This window comes from Osmerus eperlanus, chromosome 25 (genome assembly GCF_963692335.1).
Source record: "Osmerus eperlanus chromosome 25, fOsmEpe2.1, whole genome shotgun sequence".
NCBI classification, from domain to species: domain Eukaryota; kingdom Metazoa; phylum Chordata; class Actinopteri; order Osmeriformes; family Osmeridae; genus Osmerus; species Osmerus eperlanus.
The window spans coordinates 6,673,061-6,697,141 of record NC_085042.1 but is presented as its reverse complement, the minus strand read 5'-3'; the positions used below and the strand labels follow the sequence as shown (position 1 = coordinate 6,697,141).

At 51.7% G+C, this 24,081-nt stretch overlaps 2 protein-coding genes across 3 annotated transcripts in view; both read right to left on the bottom strand.

Moving 5' to 3' along the window:
• Positions 1-4,418, bottom strand: part of adgra2 (adhesion G protein-coupled receptor A2) — a 35,372-nt gene extending 30,954 nt beyond the window's left edge. Inside the window, exon 1 of the mRNA XM_062451968.1 lies at positions 3,515-4,418. Within this exon, the coding sequence (XP_062307952.1) occupies positions 3,515-3,759 (245 nt within the window). The 5' untranslated portion in view covers positions 3,760-4,418. The remainder of the gene's footprint in view (positions 1-3,514) is intronic.
• A 2,907-nt stretch (positions 4,419-7,325) lies between these two features.
• pdlim2 (PDZ and LIM domain 2 (mystique)) overlaps positions 7,326-24,081 on the bottom strand; it is a 31,161-nt gene continuing 14,405 nt past the window's right edge. The window contains exons 7-10 of one of the 2 annotated variants that reach the window (XM_062451989.1): positions 14,354-14,472; positions 10,721-10,866; positions 9,116-9,230; positions 7,326-8,848 (exon numbers count right to left, since the gene is read on the bottom strand). In XM_062451989.1, coding sequence (XP_062307973.1) covers positions 8,656-8,848; positions 9,116-9,230; positions 10,721-10,866; positions 14,354-14,472 — 573 coding nt within the window. In that variant the 3' untranslated portion in view covers positions 7,326-8,655. Of the gene's footprint in view, positions 8,849-9,115; positions 9,231-10,720; positions 10,870-14,353; positions 14,473-24,081 lie in introns of both variants that reach the window. The other variant, XM_062451988.1, reaches the window with a different exon arrangement.

Here is a 24,081-nt window from a genome sequence, read left to right as displayed (position 1 = left end):
CTTGGGCTTGGCGCCCACTATGCCAAGGTCATCACAAGCAGACAACAGTAGAGACAAGTAGAGACGTGATTGAGACTACTAAGGAACTCTCAGTTATAATCTCTCAGATAACCCAAGGGCTGACTAAACAGGACATCCCAACCTAAGAGTGTCACACGTTGCTAGGGGAACACACCTCCTACCTACCTCCGCCTACCGCTATATTCTACATTACATAAGTTACGTACGATGCTGGTCTCTAATGCTAGAGAGCTATAAACTAGTTTCACCATCCTCCCCTTTCCCCCACAGCTTGAGGTCGGTTGGGCTGGGTCTGAGGCTGGGGGTTGGGGCCAGGGCCAGGGCCAGGGCTGGGAAGCACAGAGTCTCCAGGGACACATCGCTCTGAACAGCCTGCCAAGCCTCCAGACTCTGCCTCTCTCTTCGCCTTTCCTGCGCACGCTCTCTCTCCCGTCTCCCTCTTCCTCTCCTCCTGTACGCCCTGTCTTCTTTACATCCCCCCGGGTGATCCTTCCAGTCCTCTCGACCACTTCGCAATCTCTTATTGTCGCTCGTCTCCTTTTTCTCTGTTTCCCCTTTCCCTCTCTTCGCCATCTCTCGCCCCCTCTCCTCCTCTTCTCTCCTCTCCCGATGATTCAGCGCCATCACAGACGAGCGTAATTAGTCCTAAACACGGGCCCTGCACAGGCCCACATCTGGAAGAAGTTTAGACAAGGCAGTTTCCTACCAGGACGGCTAAATATTTAGGTTGAGCGTTACTGCGTGTGGATGAACTCATGATAGAAGGGTGGGGGGAGAGGGAGAAAGAGGTAGAGATCGAGAGAGGGCGGCAGAAAGAGGTAGATAGAGAGAAAGAGGGCAAAAGAGGTGGAGATAGAAAGAGGGAGAAAGTGGAAAAGATGACTAACTTCTGGCGGAGGCTGAAAAAAGATCTTGATGACTATAAACAACTTAGAAAGTGTCAGGTTTGATCAAAATAGGTAGGACACAAAAGCACTTACGGTTACAAGAATTTAATGGCCATTCCATCCATTGCAATATGCCTCTGTACTCAAACGTAGCTACATAGCTCTCATAGTCTCTAAGGTGGAGGTGTAATGTAGATGGTTTAGAGGTGACAACAGACAGCTCAATGTTCCTTCCTTCAAGTTCCGCAGGAACAACAAACAGCCAACGAATAGTTTTAATAAACAAACCCCCGTTAGGATTTCTCAGGAGGCAGAGGGGCCTCCGCTGGAATGTTCATGGGGGCCAGCTGTTGTGCATTACACAGAACCAGCCCCGGAAGCCCACTGCCTGCTGTCCTCCAGCCCCAACCAGCCTCAACCAGCCACCAACCACCAGAAGGATCCTCCATCCTACCTGCCCCAAGCGAGAGGGGGCGTTGAGGCTGGCTGAGGGAGCTCTGAGCCAGGGGCAGAGCTGAGCTAAGCCACCCCTGGTGCAGCTGAGATGCAGTCTGGAGTCTCTCCGCAGACGGAGGAATGTCAGGAATAACAGGAATATCAACACCACTTCTAACGTTCCCCGTCTGGAGCTCGTGTCACGACCGGAGGACGAGAGCACGACCCGCTCAGGAGAAATTCCCCCCAAAGTCCGGACGAATCACCTCACCAGTCACGAGCCACACACGGAAACCGAGCGATAAACAATCAAGATGGCGGTGCTTTCACTAGGGGGGGGGTTACAGGGCCGCCCTTCGGCACACAGCCTCGTAAAAGTATCACAGTGTGCTAAAAGCACATAGGAAAACAAATAAAGGCGAATTTGTAGGTGCTGGGACGAGAGGAGTCTTCAGTCGCAGCATTGCTGCCACCCAGGCTCGTTTTTTTATTCTTTCCTCTGACTCCCAGCAATGTGTTCTCCAGATGTTTGTGTGCTGCCTTTATTAAGCAGAAACACAAGGGCTTGTAAATGGACCGCTGGCCCTTTCAGTCTCCCCAGGGCACAAATCCTCTGGCTGTGCCTCCTATGCCGTCTCCTATTGGTCAGTCTGTGTTTTTTTGTTGTTTTTTTTTTACTGTGCCCATGTGCGGCTAGAGAGGCTCCCACTGGTCGAGTGAGGAGGATTCTGGGATGCTGGAGGAAGTCGGAGAGGGGTGAAGGGGTTAGGTAATAGTTAGCAATTGTTTTGTGCGTGCTCCTTCGGACCGTGTGCCTTGTTTCTGCGTGTGACGTTACCGTGTGTGCACAACGGTCACTGTGTTTCTGACACTTTACTGTAAGTCCTGAGGCATGGGTCCTAACTGATTACATCCTCCCGTCTTAGAATAACAGTTGATCATGCTAAAAATGGCCCCCGGGATGATGGAAGTGTCAGACTCTCTCTCTCTCTCTCTCTCTCTCTCTCTCTCTCCCTGTCTTTCTCCCTCTCTCCCTCTCTCTCTCTCCCTCCCTCTCTTTCTCCCTCTCTCCCTCTCTGGTGGGTCGAAGAGCGGCCGGTCACCCTTCCTTCCTGAACAGAAGGCGATTGTAAGGCGGCTGCCTGAGATTGCTGGGATGTTATGGTTTTAAAAGAAGGAGCCAAGCCACCATTAGAGCGCAGGGAGGGGGGGTAAAAAGAGAGGGAAATGTGTTTCTGTTTATCCAAGTTTAGCAAGGCAAGTCAGCTGGATTGTGTATGTATGTGTGTGTGTGTGTGCGTGTGTGTGTGTGTGTGTGTGAGAGAGAGAGAGAGAGAGAGAGAGAGAGAGAGAGAGAGAGAGAGAGAGAGAGAGAGAGAGAGAGAGAGAGAGAGAGAGAGAGAGAGAGAGAGAGAGAGAGAGAGCGAGAGAGAGAGAGGGGCGGCACAGGCAGGGAGGAGGCGAGCACTGAACCCCAGTGCGTGTTATGGGGTCAAAGGCAGATTTAAAGTGACAGAGCTGTGACAAAGAGGCTGGGCCAAATGATGGCTCCCCCTCAGAGAGTCAGGAAACAGACCAGCCAGTCTCTTCACCTAGTTCTCAGAGACAGTGCTGGCTGGGACTGAGAGCCTAGCTGCTGTCAGAGCTAGGCCAGGGCTGCAACCCCGTAGCATTTATAATAATAAATAATGTATAACACACAGGGGGCGATTTAAATCGGCAACTTCTTGAACGGTGGTTAAATCAGTGGTTCTACCAGTGAGTTATGCCCAACCCATTGACAGGCTTAATATCATAGTCAGTACCTCAGACAGCCCAGGGCATGATTTTACCATCTGAGAACATCCATGCCCGGAAGATAAAGGGTCTGGAGGTGATTAGACATAATTTAACACGTTTCAAAAGTTTTCTTCCACTTTAAAGGCCGAGAGATAGATAACGGAATAATATTCACATTATCCCCCCATTATAACCCCTTCCCCTTTGTCAAAGGATGACTCTGGAGGATGATTTGACAGGCTGAAATCTTTGGAAGTTCTAATATATGGTCAAATAAACGTATTTGTGCGTGGCCTTACAACGTGCGATGTGCCATCTCTACTGACCCCTGTAAACAACGCCCCATGTATAAGAAAATAGTTTTAACCAATGCATACTACGGTATCACTCACAAAGTGACGGTCATGTTCGGGAGCAGGCTGGCATCGGGGGTTCCAGAAAGTTCCTTGTTACTGCAGCTGACCCTTTTCCGGGTGACCGGAGTGGAGTGAGCTTTGGTGCGTTCATCGGTGCAGCTACAGCCGCTAGTGATGAGCCCAGGACAGGACGGGCTTGGCCTGGACTCAGAGGCACACAGCAACACCAGCATCAGCAGAAGCCGCCCCGGCAGCGGGATGTCAACGCTGGGCACGAACATGGTCCTGATCAGTGTCACCTCAGCTGAGCCCTGTCATCCCATTTCTCCACCGTGAGGACTCCGAGGACGAGGGCTCACTTGCTCTGTGCTGACACCGTTTTTTCTTTCCGTCTTTCGTTGGCTGCAACTCCTGTCAGTTATGCACCAACTACATCATTATAAAGCCTTTCCGATATGACACAAAGGTTTTAGTGTTCCCGTTATGTCATGGCAACTTGCGCGCACCAGATCGCCACAGATGTTTCTCTCATCCTTACAATTCCCGGTGAAGCGGAGCTTTTTTGTGTTTGGTTTGAGTTGAAGTTAAGATTCGCCCGTTAGTTTGTATCTCCTTGAATCTTCGAGTCACAGAAGTGAAATGTGATTACTGTTATCTGTCCTAAACCAATTTGTTTTGTCGATATTCCAGTTTTGATCAGCTTGAAAGCGGTCTACTGTCCTTCAGTTAATGCATCTAATTCATAAACTTCAAAATGTGTTTGTTTCGATCTTCCGGAGCTTTAAAATGTTTGTCGTTTAAAGATAGCAAGATCCTCCTCTGCATTTCTGCATTCAATTTGCGAGACAAAAAAATCCCAAAAGTGAATATATTAATGTAGACAAGGATAGAGAAGGTCTTGGTAGTCTCCTCTGTAATTTCCAAAATCTAGCGGTTTTGCCTACTTGCCACTCTGTCACACTCAAATTCAGTTACTACCCCAAGTGCGCGCATTCCGTCGCCGTGTGCGCACTAATCCGCAGGGTCCTAGCGCTGCTCATGCATAATTAAACGTTTCTTTTTGGGGTAGCACTCAAATTGGGCATGCAAGCGTGAACATACACTTACAGTTCAGTCTGATGTGCGTACGTTGAGGTTCACTGTAAATAGAAAGGTTCTAAATGTGATAGTAAGACAAAACATGGAATAGCACAGGGTCTCATAATTAGTTTCAGTAAATGTGGGCGTGAAAGACGAACGACGATCACACTTCTTCTATCTTAACACGTTGGACAGTCGGTTTGTCCAAGTGAACAAGTACGTATTTAAAGAGAGAGAGAAGGGACAATTTCTGTCCTTTCCCACACCGTGGGCACTAGGACCCGTTTGCCGTTTTCCATAAACTACAGTACAGGATCTTGCGTGCGACCAGGTTATAGAAGCCTGGAGATGGTCCTGGCCGAGCACCGTGTGGAGAATACAGAAATCAGTCTGCGAGACTCTCTAAGTGTTGTGTACACATCACCCAGGCGTCTTTCTTATATAGGCCGACATTCATTTGACGTTCTGCTGGAATACTTGGCACTTAAGACACTGATAAGTTATCACGAGAGATGCGGGGCAGGGGAAAGGTCGGGAGATAAATTACTACCAGAACAATAAGATCTTGCCTCTTGCAAACCTTAAGAGCCAACTCCATACATTGATACTGCTCAAGTAGCACTTGTACATCCCATGTTGTTTGTACAGTTTTGTGTTGATATTAATTCCGTCTCGGTGCTGAGATGTGAAGCATAGGCTACATCGTTCCTAATTTTACTGCCTGTAATTGGTTGTGATTTCAGTTCATGACTGTTTTCATAACTTGGTGACCTTAGCAATGCTGGTACCCATTATTATGGGATGTCTTACTCACTTCATTATCCCAATTAGTATTAGCACAGCTTGTGCTGTCCACTGTAACATGAAACATGAAGAGACTTTGTTAGAGCCCCAATAAATAAAGATATTACTTGTCTGCATACAAAAACAAGTCTGCATAGTTGTGTGGATGTTGGAAACGAACCATGCTATGCAGTGATGATCATTAATCAGCAGCATCAATAGACAGTGCAGCAGACTGACTTCAAACCTCTGCAAGAAAGAAACTTCCTATTTTCCTCTGCGGTGGAATTACCTCATACCCATTTTGAAATTCACTCTTGCAGCTAATATTAGATAGTCAAGTGAGAAGTCTTTGTGTCCTAAAAATATTCTGACGAGTCAAACAAACACACAAGGCCGTCTAGTTCCGAAAGTTTCCTTTTAACAAGTCTTCCTTTGTCCCACACGTCCCAACAGCGCTCCGCAGATTTCCTCTTGAAAAAACACTTTTTTGATATACGAGAGGCAGAGGAGGTATGAAACTCTAGCATGTCAAATCTGGAATTCATTTTGAAATATGAAAAGGTGAACCAGGGGAGAATTCGAAAAAAAGGGGACTCGGTGCAATTGGGGGTGACATGTATCCACCAGTACATCCAGGAACACGGGCACCTCACTGATGCCAGCTCGCCTGCTCCCACAATGGGGCAGTGTGCTCTACCCTGCACACCGGAGCAGCGCGCTGTTTTTCCTGTACATGATACTGTACACTGGAGCACCCTCACAGAGCCGGCCTGATTACCTCAAGAAAAACCAGAACGAGGGTCCCGGCGCCTGAAACAGAGGGCTGTTTATCCAAGTCGTTAAATAAGGCTTCAAGTATAACACCCCCCTCTGACTGCTGCGCTCCCCCCCCTCTCTCCCCCCTTAGACCTCTCTCATCTGGAGAGCACAGTTTCCATTTTAAATGTCACGTCCCAAACTGCACATTACATCAAATTGTACTTAATGGCATCCAGACAAACCTTTATGTCGTTCCAACATTCTCTCTGCACCGCCCCGCCCCCCCCCCCCGTCCTCTCCTTTTCTCTATATAGCTAAGCAAGCAATCTCTCCTTCCCTCCTTCCCAATCCACATCTGGACTCTATTCCAGGTGGAGTAGGGAAGGGGAGAAAGGAAGGAGGGAGGGAGGAATGGTGGGAAACTGAAAGGTGGAAAGGGTGAGGAAGGAGGGATGAGACGACTAAGAGGTGAGATCATGTCTTTGGGTGGAAGTGACGCTCGTGGCTGACCAGCCACAGGATGGGACAGTCCCCCCGCGGGCATCTCCCCTGTGATGTCGTCGTCCCCTCCCTGTCACAACACACAACACGCTGAAACACATCTAAGGATGTAATCCAGATTGATTGTGTTTACTTTTATAAAATAGTCTTACAATCACGAGGTCGTATCGAGATCAAATAAACAAATCACACGTTGAGTAAAGTTCGATTGTCGTTAGTTTGGAAACTGTGTTCTTCTATGATGAGACTGCGCCATCTAGTGGCGGTTCTTGACATAACTTGGGCATCCATGCTAAAACCACACCCGTGCAACTTGAATCTCTTTATACCCCAAATCTCTGGAATCTTGATGTGACCATGTACTATCAATAAAATAAAGCAAAGCCCTTCAAATCCATAACTTTTAAAACACGTTTAAACCAAAGTTGAAAGCAATATATTGTAGTTAACACAATAAAGTTAGACTTATGTGCCTAAAATTAATCTCCATTATTACAGGGTTCTATCCATATGAGTAATGTCAGTTAAGGGAGTGTTCATGAAATTATTTTTCCCACACTAGAATAACCTTGCCCTTAACATATGCCAGAAAGTTCTCTCACTGTGGCCCTCTCCTGGCTTCAAAACTAAACAGCAGAGCACATGCAAGCCAAACCCCTATAACAAGTCCCCACCCCTTCTCAGATTCTCAAGGAATCACACAATGACCATTGAAACTAGATAGCTTTTTAGAAAGCATCAAAGATGCAATTTATTTTTTTTAAACAAAGCATCATGCAAACATATCGATTCACCTTTAAGTTAGTGAGAATAGGGCACTTGCCGTTCATGGAGACTTGGTGTCATGTAATGTACACACACCTGGGGTGTTACTAGTGAGTACTACCAAGGAGTAGTCGACTTCACTTAGTTCTCACAATACAGGCGGTAGGCTAAGCTACAGTATATTGTGAATAACGTAAATGTACAACAAACTATATCAGCATAAATGTACACACCTATACCTAAACATCACTGTGCATGACAAAACCAACCTGTACATGAAGTGTCTCTCTGGAAAATCTCCCTTCACCATGCAGAACATATTGAATTTCATTTAAACCTTCATTCTGTGTGACTAGGTGCACCATGAAAAGTTCTTATCATGTTTTGGTCTAGGTGCCTAGTGAATCCTTTTCAAACTAAACAAAAGTCATGCAGCATTGTGTATATGTGCGGTAATAAGCAAATAAACAATTTAATACGGTGTATTTCTCCATCAAAAATATATTCACAAAGAAAGATAATTTGTATATAGCATGTGTCTTAATATTCCCTCATTAACCAACAAGCAAAAGTTTAAGCATAATTAAAGTATAGATTGGCAAGAAGTTGTTTCTCCTAAATACTGTAGTCGTGTTTACAAAAGAGGAAGAAGGAAACCTAAAGGCTTCAGGCCTAATACTCTACAGTAACAAAAAAAACCAATCAGTTATTCAAATATAAATCAGGCACTTCAAATGAATGATCAAACTGAAATACCATCAGACACACACACACACACACACACACAGAAACACCCACAGAAAAACACTCTTGCGCACACACACACCATTCGTAATTATGTCATTTTCAATCTTAGGTCTCTTTTTACTTATACATTGGGTCTCGAGAAGTCAATAGGAGTTTAAAGGGATTTTATCTCGGCTGCTCGTACAACCAGGAAACCAGTCCTGTTGTGTAGTAGGGTTTAAATGATGCCGATGTACAGTATTATCATTCGAGCCAACTACAGTATCAACCCAGATGGACTACGTGGTCTGGGATAAGGACATTGAAAAGCACACTTCCAAACCACGTACAATGACAGGAAAGAAAAATCCGTATGATAAAACTGCAAAGTGAAGTTATCGTAAATGCTAATAGGAAATGGCACATCTAGTGCACGACCAACGCCCACACCAATCCCCGGCCCAGGGTCTGTAACTGAAGGTCAGGGGGTCTTCAGGGTCCAGGGTGGGGCAGCCGGGGGGGGGGGGGGGGGGGGTTGAGGGAGGAGGTTGGGGGGGTCCTCAGTGGTGGGGGGACACGGTGGCGCGAGGCGGGGCACCCACGCCCTGGTACCTCTCGCGGGCGTGCTTCTCACAGAACATCTCCTCGCCCACCCAGAAGTGGCCGCGCATCTTCAGGTTGAGGCCGCAGTCTGTGCAGGTGTAGCACTCCGGGTGCCGGAAGCGGTCGTCGATGATGCGCACCGCCTGCGTGCTGCACACAGACACAAAACAAACGCACCCCTCAGATGGGTTTTACCCTTGCCGGCTGCGGCGACATAGCACAAACCACACGACCTGGCCCACACACACACACACCAACTCATTATGTTCCTGTAGATTTATGGAGGTACAACACATGCCTAAGGCCACGGTATCATTGTCAGGGCTTGTATGTGTCACGTGTTTAAGAAGTTGCGCAAGGTGTCCTCGGGTTTCCCAGAGGGAGCTGGCCGGAGCGGAGGGCCAGATGGACTCTTACACAATGCTGGAGCCACACTTCTCACAGGTGTGGTACTTGCTCCCTCCTCCCACCGCTGGGCTGGGCTTGGGGGGGCTGGGGGCCGAGAGGTTCCCGGGGAATCGCTGAGCGGCCTCTGGAGGGAGGGGGGGGGGGGGGAGAGAGAGAGAGAGAGAGAGAGAGAGAGAGAGAGAGAGAGAGAGAGAGAGAGAGAGAGAGAGAGAGAGAGAGAGAGAGAGAGAGAGAGAGAGAGAGAGAGAGAGAGAGAGAGAGAGAGAGGAGGGGGTGGGTGAGGAGAGATGGAAAGGGAAAGAGAGGAAGGGAGAGAGAGAGAGAGAGAGAGAAAGAGAGAGAGAGGGGGGGGTGTGAGAGGGGGGGTGAGGATAGATGGAAAGGGAGGAAGAGAGGACAGAGAAAGAGACAGGGAGGAAAGGAGAGAGAGAGAGAGAGAGAGAGAGAGAGAGAGAGAGAGAGAGAGAGAGAGAGAGAGAGAGAGCGAGAGCGAGAGCGAGAGCGAGAGAGAGGAGAGGGGGCGGAGAGGGAGGGTGAGGAGTGATGGAAAGGGAGGAGGAGAGGGGAAAGAGCAGAGGGTCAGAGCCAGCAGCGTCCTCATTCACAGCCTCTCATCAGGGGAGTCATGACAGGCTTACGCCCCCCCCCTGCTGACAACCTGTTTATCCAATCACCCCTGCGGTTGTCTTCACAGCCCTGGGTGCATCAGTCCTCCCTCCCTCCCCCCCCCTCCTGGTGGAGAGATAGTTTGTCTTCACCTCATTGCAGTTTATCACCTCGATAACAGCCTTCATGACAAGCGCGTCTCCATGCAAGTTGTTATCACTTTGGGGAAGAAAAAAAAGAAGCTATTTCTAGTTTCAGGTATTTATTTTCTCTGCCAGGATAGAACCAGAGGCGTATACTCCCTCGCTGCTCTCTCATGTGTGGGGAGGGAACGCGTGCAGGGGGGCTGGTGTCTGAGAGGGGCTCAGCTCCAGCACAGGTGAGGACCATGTGAGGCTGGGAACCAACAGTCTCTGCCTGGGCACACAGTCCTGTCCTGTCTGATGAAGCTGGCCCTGGATGGAACGTCCAGCGAGAATCACCCGGGTGAATTGCGCCAAAACCGAATGAATTGGACTGTGAATGTAATTTTGGTGAGTTATCCGTGTGTATACAGGGATCCGTCTTCTACTGATGGCTGCACGACCGACGGGGGTTTATTTGAACCACGGGAGAAGCGGAAGGAAGCACGCATGGCTTGGGTCCACCAGACACAGCTGCTGAGCCACTGGGGTCATACAGGGGGGACAGAGAGTGTGTGATATGAGCGTGTGCGTGATGAGTGTGTGTGTGTCGGTGTAGTGATTGTGTGTATTGTGTGTGTTGGTATGATGACTGTGTGCGTGTGTACAGGGGAGTCAGGTGGCTGAGCGGTTAGGGAATCGGGCTAGTAATCAGAAGGTTGCTGGTTCGATTCCCGGCCGTGACAAATGACGTTGTGTCCTTGGGCAAGGCACTTCACCCTACTTGCCTCGGGGGGAATGTCCCTGTACTTACTGTAAGTCGCTCTGGATAAGAGCGTCTGCTAAATGACTAAATGTAAATGTATATAGGAGGCCCTCCCCTCACCCTTCTCGTCAGCCTCCAGGACCTCCTGCAGCATGCGGAAGGTGTTGGATTGCCTGGGGGCCGTGCGAGACTCCTTGTTCTCCTGGATCATCTTGTAGACCTCCGAGTCACGGTCGAACCTCTGCATGGCAAAGTCACTGCTGGAGCTGCTGCAGAGGGGAAGGTTAAAGGTCAGCGTCTTTTCACTGGCATCTCTGTTAGCTCGAACGTCAACATCCTCCCTCTGGGCTCCACACAGAACAAAAAAAAAACACAACAAATACAAATAAAAGACTTTTACAATGACCTACACACGGTGCTGTGTGTACTTTGGCTGAGCGAACAGACAGGCGAATCTGTCCTTCCATACATGCACTGTACTGTTGACGGTAGAAGCGTCCATAAGGTATCCGAAAGGCAGCATGGAAGTCCTGGTGGACCTTGCGTGGGGGTTGTTTTGACAGAATCCAGAGGAAATGAAGACAGGAGTCCAGTCATCTCTGTGACTTTGACCCACCGGCGCAAAGTCTACATTGCAGGCGCACCCCCCCCCCCCCCCCCCCCCCCCCAGGCGACCTGCCAAAGCCAGCCTCCAATCTCACCTCCTTCCCTCAGCCCTGAGAGGATCACCTTCCCAGAGCTCCTCCTCTCCCCAGTTTGACCTCCAGGCAGAAGACATAATGGAAAGTTTGTAGGTCTTACAGCCAGAACATACAACTACACTATACTACTAACCCCTTATCCCTACAGATCTCCCAGATGTCTTTTACCACAGAGACGGCTCTTTACCCCTCGTAGGGGAAAAAGTAGCTGCATCAGTGTCTAAATCTTTCCAGGAAGCTGCCACTGCAGACGCAGCCATGACCGAGGCAATAAAGACCAGCGTCCTGTAGTTTGCCTTGAGGCATTCCTGAATGGAAAAAAAAGCACACAGGCGTGATACTTCTATCATGTTCTATCAGCCTGTCTCACGCCATCTAAGAGGAGCACGTTTATGACACGCTGCAGTCAACGGACACCTTTGAAGCCTCAGGACAGAACAGCTACCGGAAAATCCCAAACCTTGTTTCTGGGTCATTTTAACAGGGGAAAGCGCTGGTGGTGTTTGTAGGACACGGCTGAGAGGAGAGCTGACACCTCAGGGTGTGGGCGGTGCGCTGTGTAATTAGCAGATTAGCTAACAGCGCAGTAGCTCGCCATTAGCACGTTTTACGAGCACATTCTTAAGCGCTGGGGTGGTGGAAACGGTGTTAACTGAACAGCACGTTCATTCCGCGGTTGCGTGCGGTTGGCAAATTAATCTCCATTAATCTCCTCCCCGCCCATCAGCAGTTCAACAGAGAAACTAAAAGTGACAGGTAGACTGACGGACAGGGAAGACGGCGCACACGCAACAGAGGCAGGAAGAATGTCGTGACAGTCCGTCAACACAGCTGCCCAGAGGCACCTGGGGAAGAACCGGTCTGGCCAGACCCAGCCTGAGGCACAGGTGTGGCGAGGTGTCGCTCACCTGCAGTCAACTAGGCTGAACCCCCCCGCGCCCAGAAGCCCCCAGGCCAAGCTGTCAGGTGGAGTCCGCCAACTCCCCTCATCTGGATGAGCCTGTGTCATCGCAGGCCAGCTCTGACTGCAACTCCCAAAGCATCAAAAACGACCCGATTCCTTTTATCTGCGCGAGTAAATCAGAGCAGATGAACGCTCTGGTGTTGTTCAAAACGACCAAAAAAAAAAAAAAAAAAAAAAAAACGTGGCTAGGATGATTTGAACACAGCACTGTAGTGTACATCCTTTCATGATTTGTTTGTGTTTGGTTTTGTATCCAACGTGCGTGTGTGTGTGTGCCCGCGCGCCGTTTGCCTTTCATCAGCAGTCGAACAATGCCGATGCAACGCGGCTGAAACAGTAGATGGCAAAAAGACACGAGACTGTAAATCTCTGGCTGAAGCCAAATGACCCCCCTTTTCCCTGCCTCGCAGAACATGGCTCAAATTGAAAACAGACTCCCTTCAACACACCCTCCAAAATCCTCCCTCGTGCTCCACTCCACCCTCCACGATCCGCTTCCCTTTCTCCCCCTTTCCTCGTCTCTGGTGACTGTGAAGCAGAAAACCAGTGGAAATGCTGGCTCACACACAGCCCCAAAAACCTGAGAGCAAAACAAACGGCATGTCAGAAGTGAGTGACTAGGCTTGAACACACATCTTCAGGTCATTCTGACAGAAGTTGCTAGACGACAAACATTGCCTCTCAATGCACACTGGAGCGCCACAGATCAGGGACACTTGATGGAAAAAACTAAACAAACTGAAATCTATGAAACTGTAGTATCTTTAGAATTCGTTGAAGAGTTTGCCTCTTGGGCACGTACTCTTCGCAGCACGTTCAGTATCTGCCCGCATTGTAAAACATCCCTTATGTTTTCACATCCACACTTGGCAGAGAGAGACCACGATTAGCATCGAGACAAAAACACCGGTGTGTAAATAAGCCTCGAAATGTGTGCAGTCATAACACAAGATAGTATCGCTGCTCTGAAGTCAACAACATTTGGACAATAGAAATGTCTTTTTCAGCACTGCTTGGCATCACTCCTCACGTAAACACTCATCAAACGATCCTTGAAGTCATTACCAAGCCAAATCCAAACTAAGACCCGACTCACCTCAGAAACAAAGGAGAACCAGGCGAGAAGAACAATTCTTTAAGAACCAGCTTAGCTCTGTCTTCCGATGTGATGGTTGCCGCACGTCTATCCACTGCTGTGGCAACTCAGCACACACACACACAGCTGCACATACCGTACACACACACACACACACCTCTATCTACACCAGGCGAGACAGGAGAAGGACAAGTCTGGCTGAAAGGTGTGCCCTGTTGCTTCCTCTCATTGGTTCAGAGAGAGAAAGGGGCCGGTACAGGGGGTGTAGCTTAGCCTGTGATTGGTCGGTTGGGAAGGGGGGTGAGGCATGGTGAGCAGACTGGGGTCTACAGACTAGGGGGCCAATTAGGGGAAGAAGTAAAATAAGACGTTTTTGGGGGATGAGAGGAGGCCGGGTGTAGCGCCAGAGCATGACGCTTCACAGAGCTGGCCAGGGTCCGCTGGAGGTGCAGGGGCCAAGACAAACCACACTCCTACAGTCACACACACACACACATACCCAGACTCCTAGTGTCACACACACACATAACCAGACTCCTACAGTCACACACACGCATAACCAGACTCCTCCAGCCCCGCATGCATGCACACAGGCTGTACAGACACACACACACACCTCCCAACTCCTGCAGCCCGACGTACACACACACACACACACACACACAGACACTGCACACCTTCTAGAAGGAAGATGGATAAACCAGACGACCTGAGGAGCGCTTGGATTTGATGTACCGTACTCGTTACTGAAGGCGTGGACTTATCCTGATTCGCAAACCTGTTCCATGAAGACCCAATGTAGATGAGGGATGAATTCCACCAGCTGTGTTGAATAGCTAGACGTCTTAGAAAGTGTATAACCTGGACTCTGTTTTACCACGTTATCCATCAAGTCATACAGCTAATTTGAACACGTTTAGAATGAGGGTACCCGGAGGAGACTGTGACAGTGTTGTTAAGCAGCAGAGCGGGTGGTGAGGGGCGGGTCTTACCTGCGTCTGGGAGAGATGGACATGTCCCGGTCCACAGGGCTGAGGGGGGAGTAGCGTCCAGGAGGGGTGGGGGTGCGGCTGGACACAGAGTTGCTCCTGAAGTCTGGAGAGGAGAACTCCTGGGGGGTACAGAGAAAGGGGGGGGAGGGGGACCAGGTTAGGAGTGGCCTCCCTCTGGGTCCTGCAGCTCAAACTGAAAGCAGGTGCCGGCCTCCCAGCGCTCCAGCCCACACGGAGGAGGCCGCTGTGCGTGTGAGCGAGCCGCCAGATGAGACAAAGAGCCGTCTCTTCTGTTCGTCGTCAAGAGAGGCCGTTTCTGTTGTTTCCACATCGTTGCTTAATCGAAGGGGGGGGGGGGGGGGGGGGGTGGAAATGTTTCTCAAGCGGCTGAAGAGAAGGAACAGGCAGATGACGGCCTTGTTACCTCATCCCAAGTTCTCTGTCCGGTTCTCGTCCTGGTGGTGCTCATGGTGGTACCGAGGTCAAGTCACCATGGCCACAAAATCCCCCGTGGATAAGGTTTGTGGCTAGGCCCCTCCCACATGGGTATGGTGAGGCCCCTCCCACAGCCTTGGCTATCAGGCTTTCTATCGCGTGAGCCTCATCGAGCATTCTTCTCCTATTAGCTGTCCTCCTCCCTCCTAATCAATCTCACATTCATCTCCTGCCCCGCTACTTCCTGTCAGCCTGCGTCGACCTCGTTAAGTTCCTGATTGCCCCTCAGCTGGGCTCCAGCCCCTCCGGGCTTGATGACGAGAGATTCCGTTCGCGTGGTAACAGATGTCTGGAACTGACTATCCCTCTCTGTTCGGAGAGCAGGAGAGGGCTCTCCGGCTTCGACTTCCATGGACCCCAGATGTGGAGCCGTTTGGTACCGATACAGGCGTTACACAACACGGTCTGTTGAGATTACCGTGGTGAAACAGCGAGCTTTATCAAATGGTTTGTACCTGAGGGAGGCATGCATCAGTTTAATGGCCTGTCATCCAAGTGTTTTTCCACAGATATCGAGACAATGATCTGGGCAGAATGTTAGTGCATCAACAGGCCTCAGGGGGGCGCTACATGCACATTGTTGAGGAGCCATGACATCCTGGTACAGACAAGATGACAGTGTATTCGTGTCATTGGTTCTAATGCACTGAACCTTCATTTGTTATCAGTAAAACCCAGAGCAGACATACTGGACACGAATGAACATTGAACTAGTTTGATTATGTGACAAGTGAGCTTTGTACTAATGACTTGAGTTTGGTTTGCAGGTGTGTGTGTGTGTGTGTGTGTGTGTGTGTGTGTGTGTGTGTGTGTGTGTGTGTGTATGCGAGTTCCTGGTGAAATGGACCCCAGGCACCTGCAGCCAGACCACACAACCCACCTGGTGTCTCTGCTAGCAGCACATAACCAGTAACTCAGCCCAGACACTTTTACTGCCAGGAATCCCAACAAATAAAACAGCTCTGAACGGTTCGATGCAGTGCATCTAACGCTGACCACCTGAGAGCTCATTGTAGAGCCGCCCCCCCCCACACACACACAGCTGTCTAGAATACCAAAGAGAGAAACAAAAGTCTTTTTTTCCAAGACTGTTCCTGTCATGACACAGAAGGAAGGTAGACATCCCTCAACACAGCCCTTCAGTATCGGTGTGCTGTTTCACAACTCTGCTCTCTGCCCTGCCCTGCCCTGCCCTGCCTTCCCACGTCACAGGCTGGCATCAGGGGCACAGAGGCCCGTCCCAGGATCAAGAGGGCTCCACCCCCAACTAACACAACCCAGACATGCCTGTGGATTGGGCGGAGACGGAGGCTGAGAGGATGGGGCCCGAGAGGCTGAGGTTTAGAGGCTGACGCTGGGGACCGGATAGAAGAGTTGAGGCTCGGGGGCGGAGCTCGAAGCCGCTGGGGATGGAGGCTGGGATTTGAGGGCCGGGGGCCAGGGCCGGAGATGAGACTGGGACTGAGAGCTGGGGCTAACAATAGGGGATGAAGCTGAAGATAGGAGGCCGAGGTTAGGAGTTGAGGCCGGGGGAAGAGACAGTGGCCATAGCACCCGCTTCCAATTCATCAGCCCTTTGAACAGAATCTCCCCCTTCTCTACTGGAGCCAGTCATTCTTTTCTTTTTCCAGAGTATGGGCAGGCCAGTCACTGATCCATGCCAGGAAGCTTTTACCAGGTCCAATGCCAGACTACTCACTGTAGTTCACTCTGGTTAAAATTACCTCCCAGCACAGTCACCAAGGCCTGGACACACCAATACCATGCCCATTACAGTAAATCCTTGGGATGGATCGAGCCCTTATCTAGGCTGTGTGTCATTCTGCTCCTTATCAACTGATTAAACCCTCATTAAAAGCTCCAGAGGTCGTTTCTAACAGCAGACTTCGCCAAAGCGGTGATTTAGAGCTTTAATCGGAGCTCCAATCTATGAGACTCGCCAGGAATGCAGAGAAACACACAACACAACGCACCAAGAGCAACAGAAACGGGAGGGCCGAGCCGAGCAGCTGCGTTTGACCTTAGAAGGTCTCCTCCGGTCAGGATGACCAGGGGACAGCACGGCGTCGCCCTGCTCCCACAGCCTCACGTCCGCTCTGCGCCCCCTTTCTATAGAGGCCTACTGGGCACGCTGGCAGTGCCAGCGATGGCCCCCGCTGTGGCGAACACCAGCTCGGCCTGGCAGAAGGGGCGCCGCCAGACACAAAAGGCTGTTTGTCCTGGAGGGAGAACATGGTGTGGGGGGGCTTGGAGGGAAGCGAGGGGGAAATTACATCAACAAGCAATCATTCTTGTAGCCAGGAGAAGGAAGCCATGATTAGACCTGCTCTGAACTCTAATCGGCTGCATCAGTGTGCTGCCTGCTCTCTTCCGTACACGGTGCAGAGGACAGGAGGGGAATATATAGACACACACACAGCAGGGCTTCACCACCAATTCACCTTTGATCAGAAAAGTCCCACTGGATTGCTGCCGGTTTCTCTTTAAGATGTGTGGTCACACACGGGAGGGAAAAAGTTAATCAACTGCCAGAATGGTTATTATGTCCAAGGCTCTTCAGGGAGGGGGGAGGGGGGAGGGGGGGGGGGGGGGCGCAGCCAAAACTAAACAGTGACATGGGCCGACGAGAATGATCGAGTGAGGAGGGAACGAACGAGAGAATGCACAAAATAATAAACGAAAGACTGAACGCAAGAGCGGGCGAGAGACAGAGACAGAGAGATGGAACGAGCCACTCATGGAACAACCCAAACATGCCTCGGTCTGGGACAGGACGGAGACACAAACAAACAGGAAGCGAAAGATGGCGGCTGGAGGAGGGGGGGGAGGGGGGTGTCAGCTGTTTCGGATCATGGGGCGGCAGACGCGGGCCGGTGGTGGCGGAGCGGTGGAGGAGGAGGAGGAGAGGAGCCCTCCGTCTGGCTCCAGACGGGGCCGCGGTGCCTCGTCCTCCTACCCGCCCCTGGAGCTTCGATTACAGGGCACGGGAGAGGCGCACGCTGGCAGGACCCGGCCCAGGCTGGGGGGGGGCCATTTTAGGGAGGACTGGATCTGCTTGATGCTTGAAGAAAGTCCTGTACTCAAGACGGCCTCCTACACACTTAGATATGATAATGATGCAGGGCGGGGGGAGGGAGGGAGAGGAAAGAGAGTTATGTACGGTATTTCCTTTCCAACAGAATACAAGCATGGAGGTCCTCCGAGTCCCACCCCTCCTCCTCTGCTTTCCCTTCTTATTATTCCCTGTCATTGCTCCTCCACCATCTGTAATAATCTGCCCATTGTTGACAGGTGAACGACAGGGCCTCCTCTGGCATCAGACACACCAACCAAAACAACATACTTTCTTTAGCTTAAAAAAAAAAAAAACGTGTTCACTTATCGCATAATACCCTTCATTTACTAGATCCAGTCCAGGTCCAGTTCCGTCTACATTTTACATTTACATTTAGTCATTTAGCAGACGCTCTTATCCAGAGCGACTTACAGTAAGTACAGGGACATTCTCCCCGAGGCAAGTAGGGTGAAGTGCCTTGCCCAAGGACACAACGTCATTTGGCACAGCCGGGGAATCTAACTGGCAACCTTCAGATTACTAGCCCGCTTCCCTAACCGCTCAGCCACCTGACTCCCTGCTGGCTGCTTGTCCAGGGCCTCCAGGAAGGCCTAGCGCTGAGCGGGAGGCTGATCTGTGAGACTCCTATCAGCCAGGCCGCCACAGGCTTCCCGCTGTGTCAAAACACAGGGTAACCCCACACCAGCCCTGCCGACACGCTTCACACCCAGCCAGAGCCCCCAGCGCCCCGCTGCAGCCCTGCAGAGGAGCAGTGCATGAGGCCCAACTCTACCTGACTGTGCTCAACAACACCACGATGGAGACCACACAAATCCCCCATGTTCCTGCCCTGCTCCCTGCCATGCTCCAATCCCCCTATTCTCCCTCTCCTCCCTCTCCTATCCCCCTCTTCCTCCTACCCTCTCCCCACCCCCTCCTCCTCCCCCTCCCCCCCCCCCCCACACAGCCTGGGAGACAGCTCTGATGAAAACCACATGGACGAGATTAGAGACAAACGAGCATTAGAGACACGGAGACAATGGGCAGCTGGGAGCAGGTCTCCTATCCAGGCCATGTGCTTCTCTGGCTTCATCCGTTCTGACAGCGACACTCCTGCTCGGCCCCGACGAGCTCGCGTCCGCACCTCGCCTGAATAAAGAGCCGCCATTAGAGCACATATGGTGAACTAGTTGACAGGGAGTTCCCTATGGCAAGGGGAAGAGAGAGAAGTGATGGAGCCGTACGAAAAGTATTTGGCTGCAGTGTAAACTGAACTGCAGCCTTCCTCTAGCAGCCTCCGCGACTCCAATGCCTCAAAAACAAGAATAGCTGAACATGTGACTTTTGGCCCCAAATTTGTGGCCAGCCTCTCTCCCTCTCCCTCTCCCTCTCCCTCTTCCTCTCCCTCTTCCTCTCCCTCTTCCTCTCCCTCTTCCTCTCCCTCTCCCTCTCCCTCTTCCTCTCCCTCTTCCTCTCCCTCTTCCTCTCCCTCTCTGTCCCTCACACACAGTACCACACACACATCCTCAGTGCACGCTGAACACCTCACATGGCCCCCCTCATGTGATGGTTGAAGACTGGCCATACTGTAGGTGGTCCCTGCAGCCTGGGGCAGCTAGCCAGCGTTCCACCAACAGGCACCAAGATAGACCGGATTGCCTTCGCCAAGCATGGTTTATTTATCCACGGGGGAAGCTATGAGCAACACATTTTTCATCCTTATTAAATTCCCCACAGGGCTCCAACTGGAGCTGCATATCAAGCTCATTAAACATCTGGAGCTCATTACGGCTTTGTCAAAATCGCTGGACTTCCCGATACATTTAATTTACGAGCCTTCGGATTCAACCCCTTTCATACACACTGAGTCACAGCGAAGGGGACCATTACGGAAGAGAAACAATCTATCCTGGAGCGGGCGAGCTGGACCGTGGTGGACAGAGGGAGAGAGAGAGGGGTTTGTGTTGGGAGGTCTGGAGGTGAAGAGTTCTCGAGGGGTTGGAAACTTGTCATCCGTGGAGACAGCTGAGGTGATAATGTTCAGTATGCAGCAGTAGGCCGCTTACGTTAGCACTGTGATACATTCGGTTTAAAAGTCAAATCCACATGACCTCAACTCGTGTTTCTAATTCATCTCTTAATGAGCGGGTTATAAATATCCCGAAACCGTCTATGACTGGGGTTGCAGGTTCACCTGGAGAGAACATTTTTACCGGTCAAGTAATTGTGATTTATGACAAACAAACGCAGCCATGGAAAACATTCTCCCCGACTTAAAGACGACATCGAGTTGCTGAATGCGCCGAGGTGTCTGTTTTTGCTGGCACATACACGGGCACACATCAACACGGTTACCTTGACAACAACTTATGGAATGTTGACATACCAACTGACCGCCTTCGCAAACCTCACTAATAAAAACGGCCCATCTCTGGCGTCCAACATTTCCCTCATGAAGCAAATATCCCCATGAGCAGCCCTGGGGGCATGGTAGTTTGGTAAAGCCAAGAGAGGGGAGGCAGGAGAGGCTGGGAGAGAGGGGGTGGGGGGGGGGGGGATCTAAAATGCCCCAGTTTGTTTTTCCAAGACAGGGGAGAGAAAAACAGCCGTGCTGATCAATCAGTGGGGATGAGGAGAGGCATGCTGCCTGTCCAGAGGCCACAATGGACCTGGGCTTAACAGCCAGGGGCTCCGTGAAAAGACCCCACTGTCCGCTCCCAGGCCTCACTCCCCCCTCCCTCCCTCCCTCCCTCCCTCCCCACCATCCTCCCTCTCCTACCCCATCTTCCTTCCCCCCCCCCCTCCTCCTCTCTCCTCCTAACTGGCTCAGCTTAGCCTGGCCCCGTTAGAGACACAGCCTAGCTCAGGCCAGGCCAACAGCAGCTCCACTCAGACCTGAAATAACACATCATGCCAGAGTGTCTGCTCAACCTGTTTGGATGAGGGGGGGGGGACTGTAGAGGGCCTGGTACTTAGTCAAAAGAAGATGACTTCCTGACATCCTGAAGATCTGCATCTCTTACTAAAAGGGAGTCAGGTGGCTGAGCGGTTAGGGTATCGGGCTAGTAATCAGAAGGTTGCCGGTTCGATTCCGGCCGCGCAAATTGACGTTGTGTCCTTGGGCAAGGCACTTCACCCTACTTGCCTCAGGGGAATGTCCCTGTACTTACTGTAAGTCGCTCTGGATAAGAGCGTCTGCCTAATGACTAAATGTAAATGTAAAACAGTGAGGGAGAGAACCTCTTTTTCAGGAGTTTCAAAAACATCTTCTGATATTTCTGCCGCTGCGTGCCAAGTCTCCCATTTGTGCTCTGCTGTTACAACAACCGCAGCTCTGCAGCGCCCGCCCCACCACACACCCCCAAAATAGCCCCGGGGTGAAGCCAAGCAGCTGGCCAGCCCACGCAATGGATGGAGGGAGAAAGAGACGGATGGATGGATGGACTGACGGATACAGAGGCTAGAGTGGCCTCAACCTGCAAGAAGAACCCCCCCCCCCCTGCCTGCACGCGGCCCACAGTGACAGTGTGACTGGCCTCCGTCCAGCAGGGGGATTATTTATACAGTAACCAGCCCGTCTCCGACACAGGATGAGGTATCCCACCAAGGCTGCCCTCAACAACCTCAAAGTGTACTGAACGGAAACCCAGACGGGGGTGGATCCTGGCCCTTTAACGGTCCAATGACGCGCCCGCCCCCTCGTGAGAGGCAGCCTGGCCGCGCTCCCTGCCCGCTCCAGCAGGGATCCCGTTTGCGGTCACTTCCTGATGTTGGAAACAGACATCCCGATTCCTCCAGAGGCCTGGAGGCGGGCGGACGCTCGCCGGTCTCGGCTTCTGGTCCCGGGGATCTGGGTCGGGCTCCAGCCCTGTCCTCCTAGGGAGGAGGCTGGACCGCCCCCCCCCCCCACCAAGACCCCAGGGCCTGGAGAGACCAGAGCAGCTGGAGGGGCGGCTACGGCTCAGGTGCTAGAGCCGGTCTTTACCCACCGAGGTCTGGGGTCTTGATCAAGCCAAGTGGCTGTCCCTGAATAGGTCACACTGGACTGCGCAGATAGAGGGGAGGCGTCTTCTGGAAACCGCCGACACAGGAGTTCCAGTGTTCCGTGTGTGACGTCTGGTGCCGTCGGCTACACTCCCAGTTTCCGCACGCACCTACATAAGGGGCTTCTGGGTCTGGTACAATGGCTGTCCCTGTCCTGGGGCTACTGGGAGTCTATGGGGAGGGGTGGGGGGGATGGATTAAGTACAGCTTGGGAATGACAGAGGGCCTCCCTAGTGTCCCACTGCCCTGCGCCGACCCCTCCATGCCCATCTCTCCCCCGCACACAAGGACAGGCCTTGTGAGGCCGGAGAGGAAAGCAAACACCAGCCTCCGAGAGCTCCCTGCCGTCACTGACGCTATTGTCCGAGGCTTTTTCTCAGGATATCAAACACCCTGCTAAACGTGGGGGGGGGGGGGTCTCCACGCATCCCACTCCACTCCACTCCACTCACTCAGGAGGGACTAAAAACAGGAAGGGGGGGGGTGGGGAGAAGCCTTTTAGGAGGCTTTTCAGGTCAGGGCTGATCACCTGATACAGCAGAGCTCGGCACCTCTCAGCCAGGACAGAGGGTCTTGTCAGAGGGGCCGGGGCCCCCCGGGGCCCGGCCTCACTGAGCCGCTATGTTCCTGCCAGCCAGAGCAGCACAACACGCCCGAGTGTCCAGGGCGGGACTCTTCCCAGCCCCTCCCCCTGCCTCTCTCTCTCTCTCTCTCTCTCTCTCCCCCTCTCTCTCAAAGGCCTCCACTCACTAATCCCCCACTGCCGGGGAGGGAGGCCTGTCTCCCCTTTCAAATGGAGGAGACCTCCACTGGAGGAAGGGGGCCTGGCCAAGAGCCCTCTCCTCTCTCCCCCCGCTGGCCCTGGAACCTGGTCAACAGAGAGGAGCTAGGCTGGGCAGGACAAGGAGACCCATGATGATGAGCCTCAGCTGAACCTGAGAGGATAGGGAGGAGCTGATGGCCTCACTGGGCTGTAAAACTTCCAGGACAAGCTGCAAGAATACGTAGAATCTATACTAGATGCACAAATTGTATCCGCTGTACACCAGCCTGAAGAACATAACCATGTAGAGTACAGTGGGAAACTCCTCTCATCAGAAACGTACAAGAGCGAGTAAGTCTCGTTTCCATTTTAAAGCCACTCGATGAACGGCGTTAAAGGAAGACAACAGTGGGAGTTGATACTGGAGCGGAGCGAGACAGCAGGAATGCGATGTCCCCCAGAGGGGCTGCGAGAGAAGGATCTGGAGTCCAACTCGAGATGAAAAATGAGGGGAAAGAGGGGTGAGCGGATCTTAAAAATGACAGAAAAATGGGGGGGGGGGGGGAACAGAATCCTTCCCCACCACCCCCCGGAACCCCCTCAGAGATCTGAAGGGAAGCTTCCAAGCCTTTTGGCCCACCTGCCTCCATAAACACCACAAGCACGTAAAGTTCTCCGCAGACGAAACCAGCTGTGACGGATGAGCGTGAAGTTCCGTGCGCTTCGTGGAGCCCGCTCGATGAAAGCCTCTCGTCCCTCGAGAAGGACCCTCGTGGCGGTCGCTCCATCGTCTGCCCGGCGGCGGGGGGGCGTCTGGAACACTGATAGAACTTCAAAAAGATTCACACGGAACGTCTCATGAACCCCCTCGCGTTTTGCAAAAGATCCATCTGCCCAGACATCTAAAATCGGAGAGCTCGTTCATGTCGACACAAAGACATCCTCAGGCACCAACAGCCCCTCGCCCCCCCCCCCCCCACCCCCTCCTTAAAACAACCTAAGGAAGGGAGATGACATGCCATGAGCAGATATTGCTTCTTAAATCACGCTGAACAGAAAGGAGGAATGTTCTAGAAAGAATGCCGCTTGTCAAGACCAGATTTGTTTGATTGGTGCATCTTTCCCCCCCCCTTCTCCTCAGCTTGGGGGGGTGGGGGGGAGTTTACAAGTTAACAAGACCAAAGAACACACAAAATACTTGACCGTCAACTGGAATTACGGCAGCCGGTCGGAGAAGGTTTTCAGGAACATCGTGTCTGGGATCGGCTCCTGGGGATTTGTTTGGTTAAAAAAAGAAAGGAAAACCATTCCTATGAGCCACACATGCCCTCACGGAGCCTGAGATATGTTCTTCATCACGATGAGAACACA